The 18936-nt window shown below is 43.8% G+C and overlaps 1 protein-coding gene across 2 annotated transcripts; it reads left to right on the top strand.

Annotated features, from left to right (window-relative positions):
- Positions 1-6146: 6146 nt before the first annotated feature.
- gpatch3 (G patch domain containing 3) lies at positions 6147-18274 on the top strand. 2 transcript variants are annotated; one of them, XR_013500455.1, is made up of 8 exons: positions 6147-6598; positions 9987-10408; positions 10868-11042; positions 11156-11215; positions 11804-11925; positions 13860-13987; positions 15340-17957; positions 18051-18274. XR_013500455.1 is itself a non-coding variant. In XM_078238050.1 (7 exons), exons 1-7 carry the CDS (start codon positions 6268-6270, stop codon positions 15551-15553), a joined length of 1452 nt encoding a protein of 483 aa, XP_078094176.1. In that variant the 5' UTR covers positions 6147-6267; the 3' UTR covers positions 15554-18274. The 2 variants fall into 2 exon arrangements, 1 of the variants encoding a protein (XP_078094176.1); XM_078238050.1 differs by having other exon boundaries at positions 15340-18274.
- The last annotated feature ends 662 nt before the right edge of the window (positions 18275-18936 follow it).

Here is an 18936-nt window from a genome sequence, read left to right as displayed (position 1 = left end):
TGGAATTCTGGACTGTGGAATTATTTTCTCTGTAGTCTTTGCCCTGTAAACCTTTCTGTTCTCGATCCCTCTTTTATTGTATGAGTGCAAAGGAGGAAAAGTTGGTACTCTCTCCTGTGTTTGTGTGTGTGTGGAAATAAACTAACCCTCCGAGTTCATCCTATCTCAAGTTTGTTGTGGGGTTATTACTAATGATTGGATCACACCAAAACTGAGATTTTGGGAAATACACTATTGCTTATAAAGGGGGAAGCAAATCAAAATCAACACACCTTTCTGTTCGTGGACAAGTGACGAGAGGAAAAATCAGGGCTATTTACATTCGCCACCCCTCTCTTGTTCATAACAATATATGGTGCTGACATTACCAATTCCACAGAATGCGAGTGCTAATATTGTTGAGTTCAGACGATGCACAGTGCTACTAGGTTCAAGTAGAAAAGGGTAAGGTCGTTGAGGACTTGAAAACAAGGATGAGAATTTTAAAATCAAAGTTGTTGCTGGACCAGGAGCCAATGTAGGTTATGAGCATAGGGTGAATGGGACTTGATGTGAGTTAGGATACAGGCAGCAGAGTTTTGAATGAGCTTAAGTTTATGGATTTTTAAAAATCTTTCATGGCATGTGGGCATCATTGGGTAGGCCAGCGTTTTTATTGCCACTTCATAATTACCCTTGAGAAGGTGGTAGTGAGCTGCCTTCTTCAACCCTGCAGTCCATGTGGTCTAGGTACATCCATTGTGCTGTTTGGAAGGGAGTTCCAAGATTTTACCCAGTTGCAGTGAAGGAATGGCGATGTATTTCCAAGTCAGGATGTTGTATGGCTTGGAAGATGTGATTTTGATTTATTATTGTCACATGTATTAACATACAGTGAAAAGTATCGTTTCTTGCGTTCTATACAGACAAAACATACCGTTCATAGAGAAGGAAATGAGAGAGTGCAGAATGTAGTGTTACAATCATAGCTAGCGTGTAGAGAAAGATCAACTTAATGCAAGGTAAGTCCATTCAAAAGTCTGATAGCAGCAAGGAAGAAGCTGTTCTTGAGTCGGTGGGTACGTGACCTCAGACTTTTGTATCTTTTTCCCGAAGGAAGAAGGTGGAAGAGAGAATGTCCGAGGTGCGTGGGGTCCTTAATTATGCAGGCTGCTTTTCCGAGGCAGCGGGAAGTGTAGACGGAGTCAATGGATGGGAGGCTTGTTTGCATGATGGATTTGGCTGCATTCACGACCTTCTGTAGTTCCTTGCGGTCTTGGGTAGAGCAGGAGCCATACCAAGCTGTGATACTACCAGAAAGAATGCTTTCTGTGGTGCATCTGTAAAGGTTGATGAGAGTCATAGCTGACATGCCAAATTTCCTTAGAATTCTGAGAAGGTAGAGGCGTTGGTGGGCATTCTTAACTATAGTGTTGGCATGGGGGGAACCAGGACAGGTTGTTGGTGATCTGGACACCTAAAAACTTGAAGCTCTCTTCCCTTCCTACTTCATCTCCATTGATGTAGACAGAGGCATGTTCCCCTTTACACTTCCTGAAGTCGATGACAATCTCCTTCGTTCTGTTGACATTGAGGGAGAGATTATTGTTGCCGCACCAGTGCACCACATTCTCTATCCCATTCCTGTTCTCTGTCTCGTCATTATTTGAGATCCGCCCACTACAGTGGCGTCGTCAGCAAAATTGAAAATCGAATTGGAGGGGAATTTGGCCACATAGTCACAGGTGTATAAGGAGTATAGTAGGGGGCTGAGAACACAGCCTTGTGGGGCACCGGTGTTGAGGATGATCATGGAGGAGGTGTTGTTGCCTATCCTTACTGATTGTGGTCTGTGAGTTAGGAAGTTCAGGATCCAGTCGCAGAGGGAGGTGCCGAGGCCCAGGCCACGGAGTTTGGAGATGAGTTTCGTGGGAATAATAGTGTTGAAGGCTGAGCTGTAGTCAATAAATAGGAGTCTGACATAGGTGTCCTTGTTATCTAGGTGTTCCAGGGTTGAGTGCAGGGCCAGGGAAATGGCGTCTGCTGTGGACCTGTTGCGGCGATAGGCAAACTGTAGTGGATCCAGGTAGTCCGGGAGGCTGGAATTGATTCACGCCATGACTAACCTTTCAAAGCACTTCATAATCGTGGATGTCAGAGCCACCAGCCGATAGTCATTGAGGCACGCTGCTTGGAGAACTTGCAGGTGCTGGTGTTCCCACGCATCTGCTGCCCTTGTCCTTCTAAGTGGTAGAAGTTGCGGGTTTGGAAAATGCTGTCGAGGGACTCCTAGTGAGGTGTTGCATTGTACATGGTACACACTGCTGCCACTGTACATCAGTGGTAGAAAGAGAGGATGTTGAGGATGGAGTACCAATCAGTGGGCTGATTTGTCCTCAATGATGTTGAGCTTCTTGATTGTAGTTGGGGCTACACTAATCCATGCAAATGGAGAATGATTCATCACACTCCTGACTTGTGCTTTGGAAAGGCTTTGGGAGGTGAGTAGTAAATGGATATAGTCGGGACAGCAATAGAATACTTGGAACGAAAACAGAAAATGCTGGAAAACGCAGCAGATCTGGCAGCATCTGTGGAGAGAGAAACAGAGTTAATGTTTCAAGTCTGTATGACTCTTCTTCAGAGCTGGAATACACGAGTCTGGAAATAACAAAGGTATGGGTCAGTTTTTCAGCAACAGGTGTACTGAGGTGGAGGTGAGTCACTTCTTTCCTTTGCTGTTTGTTTTCTGCACCTGAACTGATTCCACCGCCGAAACTCTACCACCTCGCCCACCATGGAATCGGAGCGGGCGAGGTTCATAGAATGGAAATCTCCATTGGCCTCGGGCGAGATTTTATGATCTCACCCGAGCAAGGTCGTAAAATCCCGCCCTACATCTTGATCCTCTGAACCAAGATCATTTCTCACTACTATACTGATCTCATCCGTAAGTATGCAAGTCTCAGCTATGGTCACTTCACAACCGTGTCAATGACTCTCATATCATACTCATTTATTTCTATTTGTGTTACCAAATCATTCATCTTGTTATGAAATGATGTGTGCTTTCAGATAAACATCCTTTAATTCTGTCTTTTTAACAAAGGTTTTGTACTCAAAACTCAAAAGCCGTTGCACTCATATTTGTATGCATTGTCCCTTCCTGTCATACTCTGCATAACATACCGATATGACTACTCTATCTATTGCCTTGCCTTATTTCTCCTCATGTGAACCCTCTCCCACACTATTTGATTTAAAGCCCTCTCTAGAAGACAATTCGCTAGGACACTGGTCCCAACATGGTTCGGTTGAAGACCATCCCAATGGTACAGCTCCTCTTTCCCCAGTGGCTGATGAATTAAAACCTTTTGCTCCCACACCTATCTTTCAGTGACACATTCAACTCTCCTATCTTATTTACCCTGTGCCAGTTTTCTCATAACTGAGGTAGTAATCCAGAGATTATTACCTTTGTAGTTATGCTTTTTAATTTAGCCCCTAGCTACTCATAATCCCTCAGCAGAATGTTTCTCTTGGTCCTGCCTATGTTGTTGGTACCCATGTGGACCACAACAATTGGATCCTTTCCCTCCTACTCCAAATTCCTCTCCAGTTGCCTAACTCTGGCACTGGGCAGGCAATTCAACTGTTAGAACTCCATTCTCGGCTGTAGAGAACAGTATCTATGTCCCCTAACCATACTGTCTAACCATAGCTAACTACATTCCTTTTTACTCCCCCACCACCTTGAAAATCCCCCTGCACCATGGCACCATGATTAATTTGCTCATCCTCTCTGCAGACTTGCTTCATTCACAAAATCTGTAAAAACATTAAACCTGTTGGACAATTGCAAGGGCTGAGACTCCTCTATTGCTACTTTCTGGATCTCTAAACCTGCCTCTCTGACAGACGTACTGTAAGAGGGAGCCTAGAATAACTTGGGACTAAAAGACTAACAGATCAGGGTAAATTAATTGAGAATGAAGTCACAAAGTGCCTAAAAAGTGCATTCTTCGGAACAATGCAGCTACTGAGAGAAGGGAAAGGCATTTCTTATCAGGGTCTTTAGACAGCCCTAATGAATAGAATATTCACTGGCCAAGGACAGCGGTAGAGATCTCAGACAGTTCAAATTAATAGGTCAGGTAAGAAAGTCTAGAGAATGTTAGGAGACTGTGAGAAAGATTCTCAAAGACCATGAACTCACATATTCCCATGCTGTCAGAGGGTAACTGTTATTGGCCAAGGTAAATTATCCAAACGAATGATGATTGGCTCATATCCAGTTGGGGTGTACAGAGGGACAGGTAAATGACTTTTGAAAATTGTAGAATTGTAATACTGAAAGTAATGTAATTTCAGAGTGGTTTAGAACTGCCCTAAATTCCTCTCCCTCATATGTGGACCAAGCTTGAGAAATAAAGAAGCATCTTTAACCACAATGCTGCCTCTGTGAGTCTTTGTGTTAGCTGAGCCATAATTAGGAGAGAAAAGCGTTCACTTGAAAGCCAGCTTAATACTTAGTCTCGGAAAAAGCTCCTACACATGTTCCCCTATCCCCAACCATGGACCAAATCTGAAGTATCTAGCCTAAGGGGTGTGACTACTTCCTGGAACAAGTGTCCAGGTAACTTGACCTTGTTGCACTCAGATAAACTGCATCTTTGTGGTGCTTCCTTTTACTGACCCTATTGACAAGGGAAATAATTTCCCCCTACTTACTGCATCAAAACTGGACATAATTTTAATCTTTTTAGCCTTGATATTATTCTGGTGAATCTTTAAACCTCACTCTGCTTTCTGTTTCCATTCATTCTGATGCTTGTTCCCAATAGAGTGAGATGAAGAGTGGGAGGAGGCTCGTGTGGAACGTAAGCACTGGCACAAAATTTTCGGCTGAATGGCTCAATTCTGTGATGTAAAATCCCATCCAGTTCTTTGTAACGTGCCCCTATCCTGGTCGCCAATAACTGCACCTCTTATCCCATGATATGGAGATGCCGGCATTGGACTGGGGTAAGCACAGTAAGAAGTCTCACAACACCAGGTTAAAGTCCAACAGGTTTATTTGGTAGCACAAGCCACAAGCTTTTGGAGCGCTGCCCCTTCATCAGGTGAGTAGGAGTTCTGTTCACAAACAGAGCATATATAGACATAAACTCAATTTACAAAATAATGGTTGGAATGTGAGTCTTTACAGGTAATCAAGTCTTGAAGGTACAGACAATGTGAGTGGAGAGAGGGTTAAGCACAGGTTAAAGAGATGCGTATTGTCTCCAGCCAGGACAGTTAGTGAGATTTTGCAAGTCCAGGCAAGTCGTGGGGGTTACAGATAGTGTGACATGAACCCAAGAGCCCAGTTGAGGCCGTCCTCATGTGTGCGGAACTTGGCTATCAGTCTCTGCTCAGCGACTCTGCGTTGTCGTGTGTCGTGAAGGCCGCCTTGGAGAACGCTTGCCTGAAGATCAGAGGCTGAATACCCGTGACCGCTGAAGTGTTCCCCAACAGGAAGAAAACACTCTTGCCTGGTGATTGTCGAGCGGCGTTCATTCATTCGATGTCGTAGCATCTGCATGGTCTCCCCAATATACCATGCTTTGGGATATCCTTTCCTGCAGCGTATCAGGTAGACAACGTTGGCCGAGTTGCAAGTGTATGTACCGTGTACCTGGTGGATGGTGTTCTCACGTGAGATAATGGCATCCGTGTTGATGATCCGGCACGTCTTGCAGAGATTGCTGTGGCAGGGTTTTGTGGTGTCGTGGTCACTGTTCTCCTGAAGGATGGGTAGTTTGCTGCGGACAATGGTCTGTTTGAGGTTGTGCTGTTGTTTGAAGGCAAGAAGTGGGGGTGTGGGGATGGCCTTGGTGAGATGTTTGTCTTCATCGATGACACCTTGAAGGCTCCGGAGAAGATGCCGTAGCTTCTCCGCTCCGGGAAAGTACTGGACGATGAAGGGTACTCTGTCCGCCGTGTCCCGTGTTTGTCTTCTGAGGAGGTCGGTGCGGTTTTTCACTGTGGCGGGTCGGAACACAAATTGAGTTTGTGTCTATATATGCCCTGTTGGTGAACAGAACTCCCACTCACCTGATGAAGGGGCAGCGCTCCGAAAGCTTGTGGCTCGTCCGAAGGACAGCACCCCCATTGAGAAGTCATCGACTTGAAACGTTGACTTTGGTTCTCTCCAAAGATGCTGCCTGACCTGTTGTGCAAAGGTATGTTGCCAGTATCATTCCAATTGCCCAGTGCGCATGCGCACTCCCCATGCCAGTCTGAAAGATGGTGGACTGTGTTTACGCTGTTGTCGGGAATATTCCGCGAACTCTCCGCTCTGCCGACCTCCGTAACCAGTTCTCCCAGTTCACCGAGAGCGGCGGGTTTAGCTGTTTTCATTACCGGCATCGGCCCGAGTGGCGGCGGCCAACTTCGACTCCAGCCCAAGCCCCGGCCCTAGGCCGCAGTCCGACCTGCTGTTGCGTGGTTCGCCTCCCCTCGGACCGAGCTTGCCACTTCCTCCAGATGTATGATGGCTGCCAGTGGGTGGATAGGGCTGGGGAATCTCTGTGGAGTCGCTGCTTCATCCGCATCGTCCGAGCGGCAGAGATTGCAGGTAAGGGAAGGGGGGGGGGGGGCTGGGGATTAGGGTCCTGAAGATGGGTGAGGTTGTGGTTGGAAGGGTCAAGGGCCGGGGGAAATGGCTGAAAGCCAATGGCAAAGAGGGTAGACAGAGAACGGCAGAATTTTGGGTGGACTCCCACCCCTTATTCTCAGCAGCTGGTGGTTAGCACTGCTGCCTCACAGCTCCAGGGACCTGGGTTCAATTCGGGCCTCGGGGGGACTCTGTGAGGAGTTTGCACATTCTGCCCGTGTCTGTGTGGGTTTCCTCCGGGTGCTCCGGTTTCCTCCCACACTCCAAAGATGTGCCAGTTAGGTGGATTGGCCAACAATGGGTAGGTCAAGGGGATTAACGGGGTAAATACACATAAGATGCTCCCTCGGAGAGTCAGTGCAGACACGATGTGCCAAATGGCGGCCTCCTGCAATGTAGTGATTCTATGAAAAGAAAATATTTGCATTTATACTTGAGCTCTTCCAAAACTGTAGCCTATATCTTAACTTACTCCAAATCTTATTCACCCATCACCCTTGAGCTTGCTGACCTTCACAAACATGTCTGATAACGTGTCAATTTTTAAAGCCTCATCCTTGTCCACATCAAAGGCATCTTATGGGATAGTGGATCAGATTATTTCGTGCAATGCATCAGGCAAACTCATAAATGCGCCTAAGGCTGTCACTTTTAGCCACACGAAGTGCCCAGTTACCTCAGATTACCCTGGAAGGGCAAGGTACCCCAAAAATTTGAGCAACAGGTGAAGTTAGCTGTTTCACGCTGTTACTATGCAGTAGCAATATGTGTGGCATTTGCCACTAATGGGATGCTGCTGTCAACCGAAAAAGACATTCTGCCTGCCACACATGTGAGTAACGTGTTATATGAATTTCAGTGCCTTTGTGAAGGTAGGTAGGCTGGTCATCACAAAGACAGTAAGCAGTCTCACAACACCAGTTAAAGACCAACAGGTTTATTTGGTAGCAAATGCCACTAGCTTTCAGAGCGTGCTGCTCCTTCATCAGGTGGACTGGGAGATGTGCTCACAAACAGAGCATACAGAGACACAAACTCAATTTACAAAATAATGATTGGAATGCTAATCAAGCTAATCAATGCTAATACAGCTAATCAAGTCTTAAAGGTACAGACAATGTGAGTGGAGAGAGCATTAAGCACAGATTAAAGAGATGTGTATTGTCTCCAGACAGGACAGCTAGTGAGATTTTGCAAGTCCAGGCAAGTTGTGAGGGTTACAGATAGTGTGACATGAACCCAAGATCCTGGTTGAGGCCGTCCTCATGTGTGCGGAACTTGGCTATCAGTTTCTGCTCAGCGACCCTGCGGTGTCGTGTGTCGTGAAGGCCGCCTTGGAGAATGCTTACCCGAAGATCAGAGGCTGAATACCCGTGACCACTGAAGTGCTCTCCAACAGGAAGCGAACAGTCTTGCCTGGTGATTGTCGAGCGGTGTTCATTCATCCGTTGTCGTAGCGTCTGCATGGTTTCCCCAATGTACCATACCGCCAGACATCCTTATCCGGACATAAGGGTCGCTGAGCAGAAACTGATAGCCAAGTTCCGCACACATGAGGACAGCCTCAACCGGCCAATCTTGTCCAATCAGGGTCAAGCTTTTAAATTTGAAACAATGCTTGGCAGTTAACTGTCAGTCACCATTAACTGGTGCGCCCTCCAGGACAACATCTTTACCAATCAGAGTCCACTTGCCAATCAATCAGCATTCTCTTTTCATACAGTGTAAATTGTTGTTTTCCTCTGATATTGGTATTTTTGTGCTGTTGAATGCAAGACAAAAAGCTTTAATGTACCGCTTTTTCAGCAATACCCAAGTTTTATACTCCCAAATGGCTTTTATTGTGGTCAGTATTGTAATGTAGAAAACAAGACAGCTATAGCAGACTCCCACAAAAGAGTAACAACTTGATACTGTCCAGATAATCTGTATACTTAGTGATGTTGATTGAAGGATAAATATTTGCTATGATCCTGAAGATAAATTCTCTCCACTCTTCAAAATAATGCCATGATATCTTTTACGTCCACCTGAGAGATGGATGAGGTCTTGGTTTGAAGTTTCATTGAAAGGCAGCACTCCCTCAGAACTACACTAGAGTGTCAACTTAGATTTCTGTGCTCAAGTGTCTGGAGTGGGATTTGGACCCACAACTTCCTGACTCGGGAGCAAAAGTGCCATTTACTGAGACACAGCTGATATTAGACGAGCAGAGAGTTTTAGGAAGGAATTCTGAAACTTGGGCCTCGGTGGCTGAAATGGAGCGATTAAAATCAGGGATGGGCAAAGAGCACAATTGGATGAAATGCAGAGACCTTGGGAGGTTTTAGGATTAAATTAAGTTCCAAAGTTAGAGAGGAGTGAGGGTCCTGGAAGGATTTGAAAACTAAAATGATAATTTAACATTTGAGGCCATGGCCTATAATCCTTTCCCCGCCACTCCTCCTTTAAGATGCTCTTTAATAATGAGCCCATATGATTGGCACCCCATCTACCACCTTAAATATTCACTCCCTCCTCCACCAATGCACAGAAACAACTGTGCATACTACCTACAAGATGCACTGCAACAACTCGCCAAGGTTCTTTTGACAGTACCCTACAAACCCACGACATCTACCATCTGGAAGAACAAGGGCAGCAGATCCATGCGAACACCACAATTTGCAAGTTCTTCCCTTCCGGGTCTCTCATTATTCTGACTCGGAACTACATCACTGCTCCTTCTCTGTCATTGGTTCAAAATCCTGGAATTCCCTCCCTAACAGCACTATGGACTATTTATATGGACTACCGTGATTTAAAAAGGCCTATCACTACAACTTCTCAAGGACAATTAAGGATTAACAATGAATGTTGGTCTTGCCAGTGACAGACATCCCAAGAATGAATATTTAAAGGAAAGCTATTTATTTGATCAAGCGATTGATGACCTGTTTTAATATTTCCTTATGTGATTTGGTGTCGGATTTTTGTTGGATAAAATTCCTGTGAAGTGCCTTAGGATGTTGTGCTATGTTAAAGATGCTATATAAATGCAAGCTATGGTATCTTGTAGCTTGGTTGGCTGAACTTTAAACCTCATGTTGTTCCCTGCACCAGCTGATCACTACTCGCAAGTATAGTATCATCCATGACTGGAGAACAATCCATAGGTTAGGAGGACAGACACATTCAAATGCTGCATTTGACAGTTTAATTAGCATGGGATTGGTGCATGTACAGATGGGGTTGGTACATAAATGTTCATGTGTGTACTAGGGGGGTTATTAGTGTGAACTAACGGATGTTTGGCCTTTGCTGTTCCTCTTTGAGCAGAGGATCATGTTCTGTGTGTTTTGTTCAACAGATTCTAACCTCTTTGCATACAAGACGAGAAAAGAGTTGCGGAATCAGAAAGCTCAGAGTGAGACTTTCACACCTGAGGACTTGTCTAGATTGCCAGAGTTAAACCCCCCGACATTGATGCCCAATGGGAATGTTGGAACGCCATTGAAAGTTTTCCTGGAACTTATCCAAGCATGCCGCCTGCCTCCCCGTATCATTACCAAGCTTGACCTGAAGTTTCCTAAGACCAGCTCCAGCAGGCGTTATGGTAATGTTCCATTCCAGTACCAGGACTCAGCCTCTGTGCACAGAGGGGAAACAGTTTATACAGTTGCTGGAGGAATAATCCCACAGCCAGGAAAGGAGCGAAAATGGGTAAGACACAGGAAGTCTTTAAAGAGAAGAAACGAGGAGGAGGAAGGAGAGACATCTCATTCTGATGATGTAAGTGACATTTTCTTGCTTTGTGGTCAAAGGTCCTGTGGTGATTGATGAGTATTACACTTGGATAGAGATGCAAATTCCCAGGCAGCCCCAATGCCAGTCCCAGTCCTCCTCAGGCTGATGGAATCTTCTCTTTTGATGGTGAGCTGAGTGCTTCAGGGATTAGAACAGAGTCTCTTCACTTGAGCTTGGATTGGAATGGAGCGCAAATAGATACAGATGGCTCTCAGGGCCTGGCCTGTGCCCAGCGGGTGGCTCTCAGGGCCTGGCCTGTGCCCAGCAGGTGGCTCTCAGGGCCCGGCCTGTGCCCAGCGGGTGGCTCCCGGGGCCCGGCCTGCGCCCAGCGGGTGGCTCCCGGGACCCGGCCTGCGTCCAGTGGCTGATTTTGTTGCTTTAGTGCACTGTATAAAAGCAAGCAGTTGTTATGTGGCCTGTTATTGAACTTTATGTTTTGCACAGGACAATGATACATGTGAGGAGTGGGAAAGACATGAGGCGCTCTATGAGGATGTTACAACTCAGGAGCGGACAAAGGAACGACTGTATGAGGAAGAGATTGAGCTGAAGTGGGAGAAGGGTGGGTCTGGCCTCGTATTTTACACAGACGCCCAATATTGGCAGGAGGAGAAAGGAGGTAGGTTGGGGCATGGGGATTGTTGGGGTGTGGGTTGGTCGGGCCAGGAGTTGGCAGGATAGTGATCATGTAATGGCTGGTCTCTGTGATTGACTTCTGTTACTTTCTTTCAGATTTTGATGAGGAAACGGCAGATGACTGGGATGTCGATATGAGCGTCTATTATGACCAAGGTCAGTTTGGATGAATGGGTAGTTTATAAATTTTTTGTCATGTTTAGTTTGGCATTAGAGTTTGGTATTTTATACTCCTGATTCCTTTACACCTTTGCAAATGTAACAGAATGGAGAATTGTTCTTGGTAAAACAGTCTGAGACTAATTGTGTTGATAAATAAACACTGAATATAAATCTGCGCTTGCAGTAAAAGGTAATAGAAATGTAATATTTGGGACATGAACAATCTGCAGTACATCAATGAGATTACACAAGACAATACAAAAATAGCATGGAGGAGGAGGGAATCTGAACCTGCATTTCTGCAGTATGCAGTAGGACATGGGCTACAGAGTCTGTGTTTCTTGCATTTCACCCTGTGATGCACATGCTGTGTAGCCTACAGTATGCAACGTGGTGACTTCCTGCTTCCTTTGCGTAGAGATGATAACCAGACTGTTCACAGAGTTTCCTGTGGAAACTTAGGATGGTGTGTGCAGATATTGCTTGCTTTCCTGTACCGTGACCTTTGAAAAGCTTACCCAGAGTGAATTTCTGCTATAAGCGCAGAAGCAAGTATGAAATTACTTTTTGAATTTTGCACAGATGGAGGAGATAAAGATTCCCGGGATTATGTACAGATGAGATTGGAACAACGGCTAAGAGAAGGTGTTGAGAGTGTCTCTGTGCAGTCCCCACGTATTGGAGGCTTTGAAAGATATACTAAGGTAAACATGTTTATTTTTTTATTAGATTAGTCAGAATGGTACTTAATGATAACAGACGGTTTTGTTTAAATCATTGCCTTTATTCCAAACCTCCCTGCAAACTTAAATAATAGGTTCGTCTTTAACATTTGTTGGAGTCCAGATCAGAAACTCCACGGTATATTATGAAGTTAGTTTGGACCGTAACTTTTACTTTCGATTTTAGCATTAGGGTGAACATAAGGTGCTTTTCTCCAGGTATGATTCATTTGACCCACTGGAAAGCTTTTAGCAAAGCAAACTTTATTTAAGAACACAGACTATAACAAAAAGTATTATCATAACTTTTACCAATTAAAATACTTAAACATGACAAAGTATAATTCTTAACAGTTATCCATCTTCATTGTTCCAATTTAGCAGTATCCCCATAGACCTTAATCCCCTCTTCAGAACCAGCTCGCACCAAAAGCAGATATGCTTATATGGATGCACAATTTCTAGGCTTTTAACACCTCTGGACAGAGATCCAGATGCACACCTGTCCTCTGAGTCTCATACAGCAGAATCTCAGAGAAAGATCCACTCCCAAACAGCAGAATCTCAGAGAAAGAGACTTATTTCCTGGCAGATTCCAGTCTCCAGCTACAGAGAGGAAAAGAGAGACACTGCTCTCTTAACAACTCCAAGCAGCATCTGACTTGAATATTCTGTGTAAGCCTAGCTCCATCCAGTCACATGATTTGTTCCCTGTCAATCGCCCTAATCAAGCCCTACTATTCAAAATCCCAGTGGAACACTAAAAATAACAGAACAGCATTAGTCCAAATTAAAACAAACATTCTAGCAATTATACTGCTTCAGTAACAATAGAGGATGCTGGTTAGAGTAGATCGTTAAAAAAAGGCCTGCACAAGAAACATGACTCAAATACATTTCTTAAAGGCACAGTATCATCACACATGAAACATGGAATGAGCAAATATTTAAAAAGCAGTTGGTGTGACCACTTCAAATACATTGCAAATTGTATACTTGCACAAAAGCAAAATATTGCAGATGCTGGAAATCTGAAATTAAAAAAGAAAATGCTGGAAAAACTCAGCAGGTCAGGCGGCATCTGTGGAGATAGAAACAGTTAACATTTCAGATCTGTGACCTTTCATCAGAACTGTCCTGATAAAAAAATCAGGGACCTGAGATGTTAACTGTTTCTCTCCGAAGATGCTGCTAGACCTGTTGAACATTTACAGGATTTTCTGTATTTATTATCTATAGACTTACTCTATTCATTGTTACTGCGGTTATACAGAAAACGTTTGCATTATACAATGCTTTTCACATCCGTGTGATTTCCCACAGTGTCTCATAGTAACAGTTGTTGTTCATTTAGCCTCTCCAGCCTGTTAATCCTCACAGCAAATTCAGTACTTTTGAAATAACAAAGCCAATTGCACACAAGGCCCCATGGGCAACAAGTGAAATCATTGGACCATCTTATGTGTTGCAGGATGAATGTTAACCAAGGCACTGAGAACTCACGTGCTTATCTCTGGAAAAGTTTCCTGAGATCTAATGCCTACTTGAACAAATAGGTAGGGGCTTGTTTGACGGTATCTCCAACAGTGTGGCACCCCTTCTGTAACTCTTTGGAGTTTCAGACCCAATGATGGGCTTTGAAAATTGTGGAAGTTCAAACACGTTTGTCTTGAAGATGCTGAACCAAGATACTTAGAGAGTAGATTAGGGACTGATAGAGGAATGACTGGAGTCAATGTCACAGCATTAGTTAATTCTGCAGATCAGTAAGTCCCTGCCACAGACACATGCCCAGTTACAGTTGTTTCCTGTGCCACAATAGAATGGTGATTAGGTCTGATGAGTTTCGCATTTTAATTCAGTCACCTTCTCCCTTTTAAATAATGTTGATAAATGTATGTGATCTTGTTACCCAGGGAATTGGCAGGAAGGTGATGGAAAAGCAAGGGTGGAAGGATGGACAAGGCCTCGGCTCCAACAATTCTGGGCTGGCTGATGCTCTGGACAGCGATGGGCAAAACCCCAGGTGTAAACGTGGATTTGGGTATGTGATGCTGTGTGTAGGGGCAGAAGCCCAGAATATTCTCCTGAGGGCAAGTGTCTGATAGTGACTGAGGCGGCATGGTGGCACAGTGGTTAGCACTGCTGCCTCACAGCACTAAGGATCCAGGTTTGATTCCAGGTTTGAGTCTGTACATTCTCCCCGTGTCTGCATGGGTTTCCTCCATGTGCTCTGGTTTCCTCCCACAGTCTGAAAGACGTGCTGGTCAGGTACACTGGCCATGCCAAATTCTCCCTCCCCGTACCCGAACAGGCAGGGAGTGTGCTAACTAGGGGATTTTCTCAGTAACCTTATTGCAGCGTTAATGTAAGCCTACTTGTGACATTAATTAAATAAACTTTAAAAGAGACCTCCATAAGTGAGTCTCTTTGCTGCATAAAGTCTCAGTTGGTAATAGGCTGTCACTGGGTGATCCTAGGTGTACAGAAGTTGTGTTGAACAACTGCTGTGAATTTTTCAGAGACCCACTGGATGGAGTGTTGAAACTGGAAACTGTGTGTTCCTGAAACCCTTGTTGCTTTCAAACTAGTGAGCTGACTAAAAAAAATTCTAATTTCACTAGTCTGTGCCAGGAAACTCATTATCAGAGTGAAATTCTGATGTGCTTTTTATTTTCAAACCACATTCATACAGTGAAATATCAAGCCCAGTGCCCCTCTGCCCTTCCAAGAGAGGTGGGGAGGCATTTATATGATTTTATAATATGGTTACAATCTCAGTACAAACTAGTGTTGACACTGGAATTTGTGCTCAAGTCTCTGAAGTTAGAACTTGAATAATCAAGCCCTTTGGACTCGGAGGCTACCCCTGAGCCGAGCTGACACCCAGTATGCCAGGACAGAGCTTCAGTTCATCACCCGGACGCTACCATGGGTATCATCTGAATCTCACTTCCATCAGTAGGATCAGAAGAAGTTTGGATGGTTATCATAGAATCATAGAAACCCTACAGTGCAGAAAAAGGCCATTCGGCCCATCGAGTCTGCACCGACCACAATCCCACCCAGGCCCTATTCCCATATCCCCACATATTTACCCGCTAATCCCTCTAACCTTCGCATTCCAGGACACTAAGGGGCAATTTTAGCATGGCCAATTAGCCTAACCCGCACATCTTTGGACTATGGGAGGAAACCGGAGCACCCGGAGAAAACCCACGCAGACACAGGAAGAATGTGCAAACTCCACACAGACAGTGACCCAAGCCGGGAATTGAACCCAGGTCTCTGGAGCTGTGAAGCAGCAGTGCTAACCACTGTGCTACCGTGTCGCCCTTTATTTATTTGAATGCCCTTGCTGACTTTTTGTTGCTGTGCGACACTTTGACTCTGCAGGTATCATGGAGAAAGAATACAGAACTTCCAGCCAGCGAAGAAAGTACGTCGACTAGCCAAGCATTTGATTTCAACTGTGTACGATCAGCCTGAGGAGATGGACCAGGGTGACACACTCCTCCGGAGACAGCCAGTGATTGGCATGAAATACAGTGAGGACGTGAAATTTGTTAAAGGGTCAGAACTCAGGAACCACACCCAGTTACCCCGGTAGTGACATTCTGTGGCTGCCGGTACATCCTGAGCTGAAGCTGCTATTTCTGTGAAATGCATTGTTAAGTTCTTTTTATTTGCTGGTCTCTGACACTGACAGTGCAGCAAGGGGTAATGTTCAGTTGGGCAGAAACTGTGATGGCGATTTCCCCCAATGCCAATCCAACATCAACCATAGATCAGAGTACATTCTGAGACCATAGTCTGTATTTATTGTATGAAGCAACTGAGGGACTTGATAAAGTTCTAGCAAAATAAACAGAGGAAGAACAATAACAACTCTTTGCATTATATAGTGTCTTTAACATAGAAAAATAATTCAATGGTGTGTTAAAGGAACACCCTCAAAAATATAGTCTTCATGGCAAAGCAGATGTTAGGTGAGATGACAAATCTTGTAGAGGAAATGTACTAGAGACAATTGTTGAAGGAACCATATGTTTGGGGTCAGATGGATTTATAGGAGAAGTTTGAGAAATAGGAAAGGGATGAAGAGATTTGAAAAAAAATGTTGAGAATAATAATTGAAAGGTTTTGGAGACCAGGAGATTTGATCATGGACATGCAACTAATCTTTCCAAAATAAGTTTCACCAAGTTTTCCCTGGCACCTCGAGGTCAAAAAGTAGTTACGGATGGGAAAAGCCATTCAGCCCGCCTAAATTCATCCATCAAGCAAGATCCTAAAGTCCCCAGTGTTTGAGTTTTTGCCTCTTTATCTCTACCTGGGTTGATTCCAGGTGTTGTTCATTTCTCGTCCGAAAAATTTCCTGTTAGTTTTAATTTTCCTGTCATGAGATTGAACCTGTGCCCCTATCCAACTTCTATAATTTAATGAAAGAACATTTTGGGTTAATACTTTCAATACCTTTAACAACCTTGTGTACCTGGATGCAGTTATCTTGCACGTGCCTCATTACCAGACTAAATAGCCCAAGTCTCTCCAGTCATTCCACTCAAACTGTGACGCTGGAGAGCAGCTCTTTCTGACACTGCCTCCAGTGTTCTAATGTCTCTCTTGCGTCTTTACAATCACTGAAACCAGTAGCAAGGAGAAATCTGACCAGACCACTCTACAGTTTGGTCACCTCTAACTTGTGGCCTGTGTAGTTCCAACATCTCATAGGCATTGTTTATTATTGCTTTGCATTGGTTGGACTTGTGGACTCTTTACAAAGTTACTCAGCTTCACCCTGAGCTGATGCACTGCTGTTTATGGATATTGTGTGTGACTTATATTTCCTTCCCATCTGCACTACTTCACACTTGCCTGTGCTAAATTCTAGCTCCTTTTGGAATTATTGAATGACAGTACAAAAGGAGACCATTTGACCTATGGGGTGTGTGCCAGTCCTTCGGTATAGCTAACCAATTAATCTCATGTCCCTGTGCTTTCCCCATAGACCTCTTAATTTTTTTTCCAATTCTCTTTTGCAAGTTACTAGCGAATCTGTTCCATCAGTTTTTTGAGCAATGGATTTCAGATCGTAATTTGGCTGCATAAAAAAGGTTTCCCCATTCTACTGGCCAGCTGGATATTTTGCTTCGCTGCTCTGTAATTTCTCAGCAGCCTCTAACAATTTCACTACTGGCCAGTTTGGAATATTTAACCAATGCAAATTTGACCACTTTATACTGGGTTTCTAAATTATGCATTTATATGTGTGCACTAGGTTTTGGTATTTTCTGTACATGGAATCCCTAATCTCTATGTTCATCCACAGTTCCTAGCTCCTTGTCGTTTAGAAAATACTCTGATCTATCTTTCCTTGGTCCAAAGTGCACTTTCCACAATGATGGTGTAACTATGACAAATGGAATTCAGTGTTCCATTGCAACGTTCGACTCCCATCTACACTAGTTATTGTCACATAACTTGGTGTCAACTTAAGATACTGTACATGGTGAAAAGCACAACCCAGTAAGTTTGGGTCAAATTAGCCACAGGTTGAAGACTAAGGGATGGTTGGTGCAATGATGGAGCACATTAAACGAAACCCACAGCTGACAGGATTCCGGCTAATCCTGGAAATAGATAAGAAACAGTGTAGAAAATGTAAGAAAGGTGGGAGAGATAAATTAGCAAATTATGGACCTCTTAGTCTTAAGTCTGTTGGAGGGAAGTTACGAGAATCTGGACAGAGACTGAGCAATTGGGCAAACATGACCTGATCAGAGCGAGCTAGCATGGATTTTTAAGGAGTAAGTCGTACCTAAAGAACCTAGATGATTTTTTTGAGGAGGTAACTAAGGTGATAGATAAGAAGTATCCCAGAAGGAAAAACTCCAGAACTGTGTGCTGAGTCCAGTCACCGTGTGATGGAGGGCTTTGTTATTAGGAATCTTATTTTGTATACATAACAATGAGCAAAATATTGCAGATGCTGGAAATCTGAAATAAAAACAGCAAATGCTGGAAATACTCAGCAGGCCATTTTGATGAAGGGTCATCATCAACTTGACACTCTGTTTCTCTCCACAGATGCTGAGTATTTCCAGCATTCTTTGTTCTATTAATGGTCCATGTTCATTCAGATGGCTTAATTTCAGGAAAAAACATTTTGTACATTAAATAAAACATTTTCCTATTTAAATATAATGTTTAATGAACTTTGAATTTCTTACTGTTGAATATTCCTGTACAGCTAAAGCATAAACTCCCTACTTTTGTATTTGGTTCCCCCTGGGAATAAACAAAAACATTCATATTAACTTTCCAAATTACTTGCTGTACCTACATGCTTACCTTTTGTGCTTAATGCACCAGGATCCCTCTGAACCTTAGAGGGATCCTGGTGCAATCTCTCGCCATTTAGATAATATGTTTCTATTTTATTCTTCCTGCCAAAATGGACAATTTCATATTTGCCCATATTGTACATTCAAACATTCCTTTCTGGCACAAAAACGCAACAAGAAAAGCGGCCTAACCATGGCGACATAAAAAATTAGGGATAGTATTTGATCCAAAGAAGAGTCTCATAAGATTGCTCAAAAGTAGCAAGCCTGAGGATTGGGAACAGTTCAGAATTCAGCAAAAGAGGACCAAGCAATTGATTAAAAAGGGAAAAATAAGAGTAGATTTGCGAGTAACATAAAAGTGGACTGCAAAAGCTTCTACAAGCATGTAAAGAGAAAAAGTTTAGTGAAGACAAACATAGGTCCTTTACAGTCCAAAACAGGAGAATTAATAGTAGAGAACAAAGGAATGGCAAAGCAATTAAATAACTACTTTGGTCTTCATGGTGGAAGACACAAATAACTTCCCAGAAATACCAGGGGACCAAGAATCTAGTGAGAAGGAGGAATTGAAGGAAATTAGTATTACTAAACAAATGGTGCGGGACAAATTAATGGGACTGAAAGACGATTAATCCCCAGGGCC

Source organism: Mustelus asterias, chromosome 21 (assembly GCF_964213995.1).
Source record: "Mustelus asterias chromosome 21, sMusAst1.hap1.1, whole genome shotgun sequence".
Lineage (NCBI taxonomy): Eukaryota > Metazoa > Chordata > Chondrichthyes > Carcharhiniformes > Triakidae > Mustelus > Mustelus asterias.
Note: the sequence above shows the minus strand (reverse complement) of the source record. Positions and strands in the feature narration are given on the sequence as shown.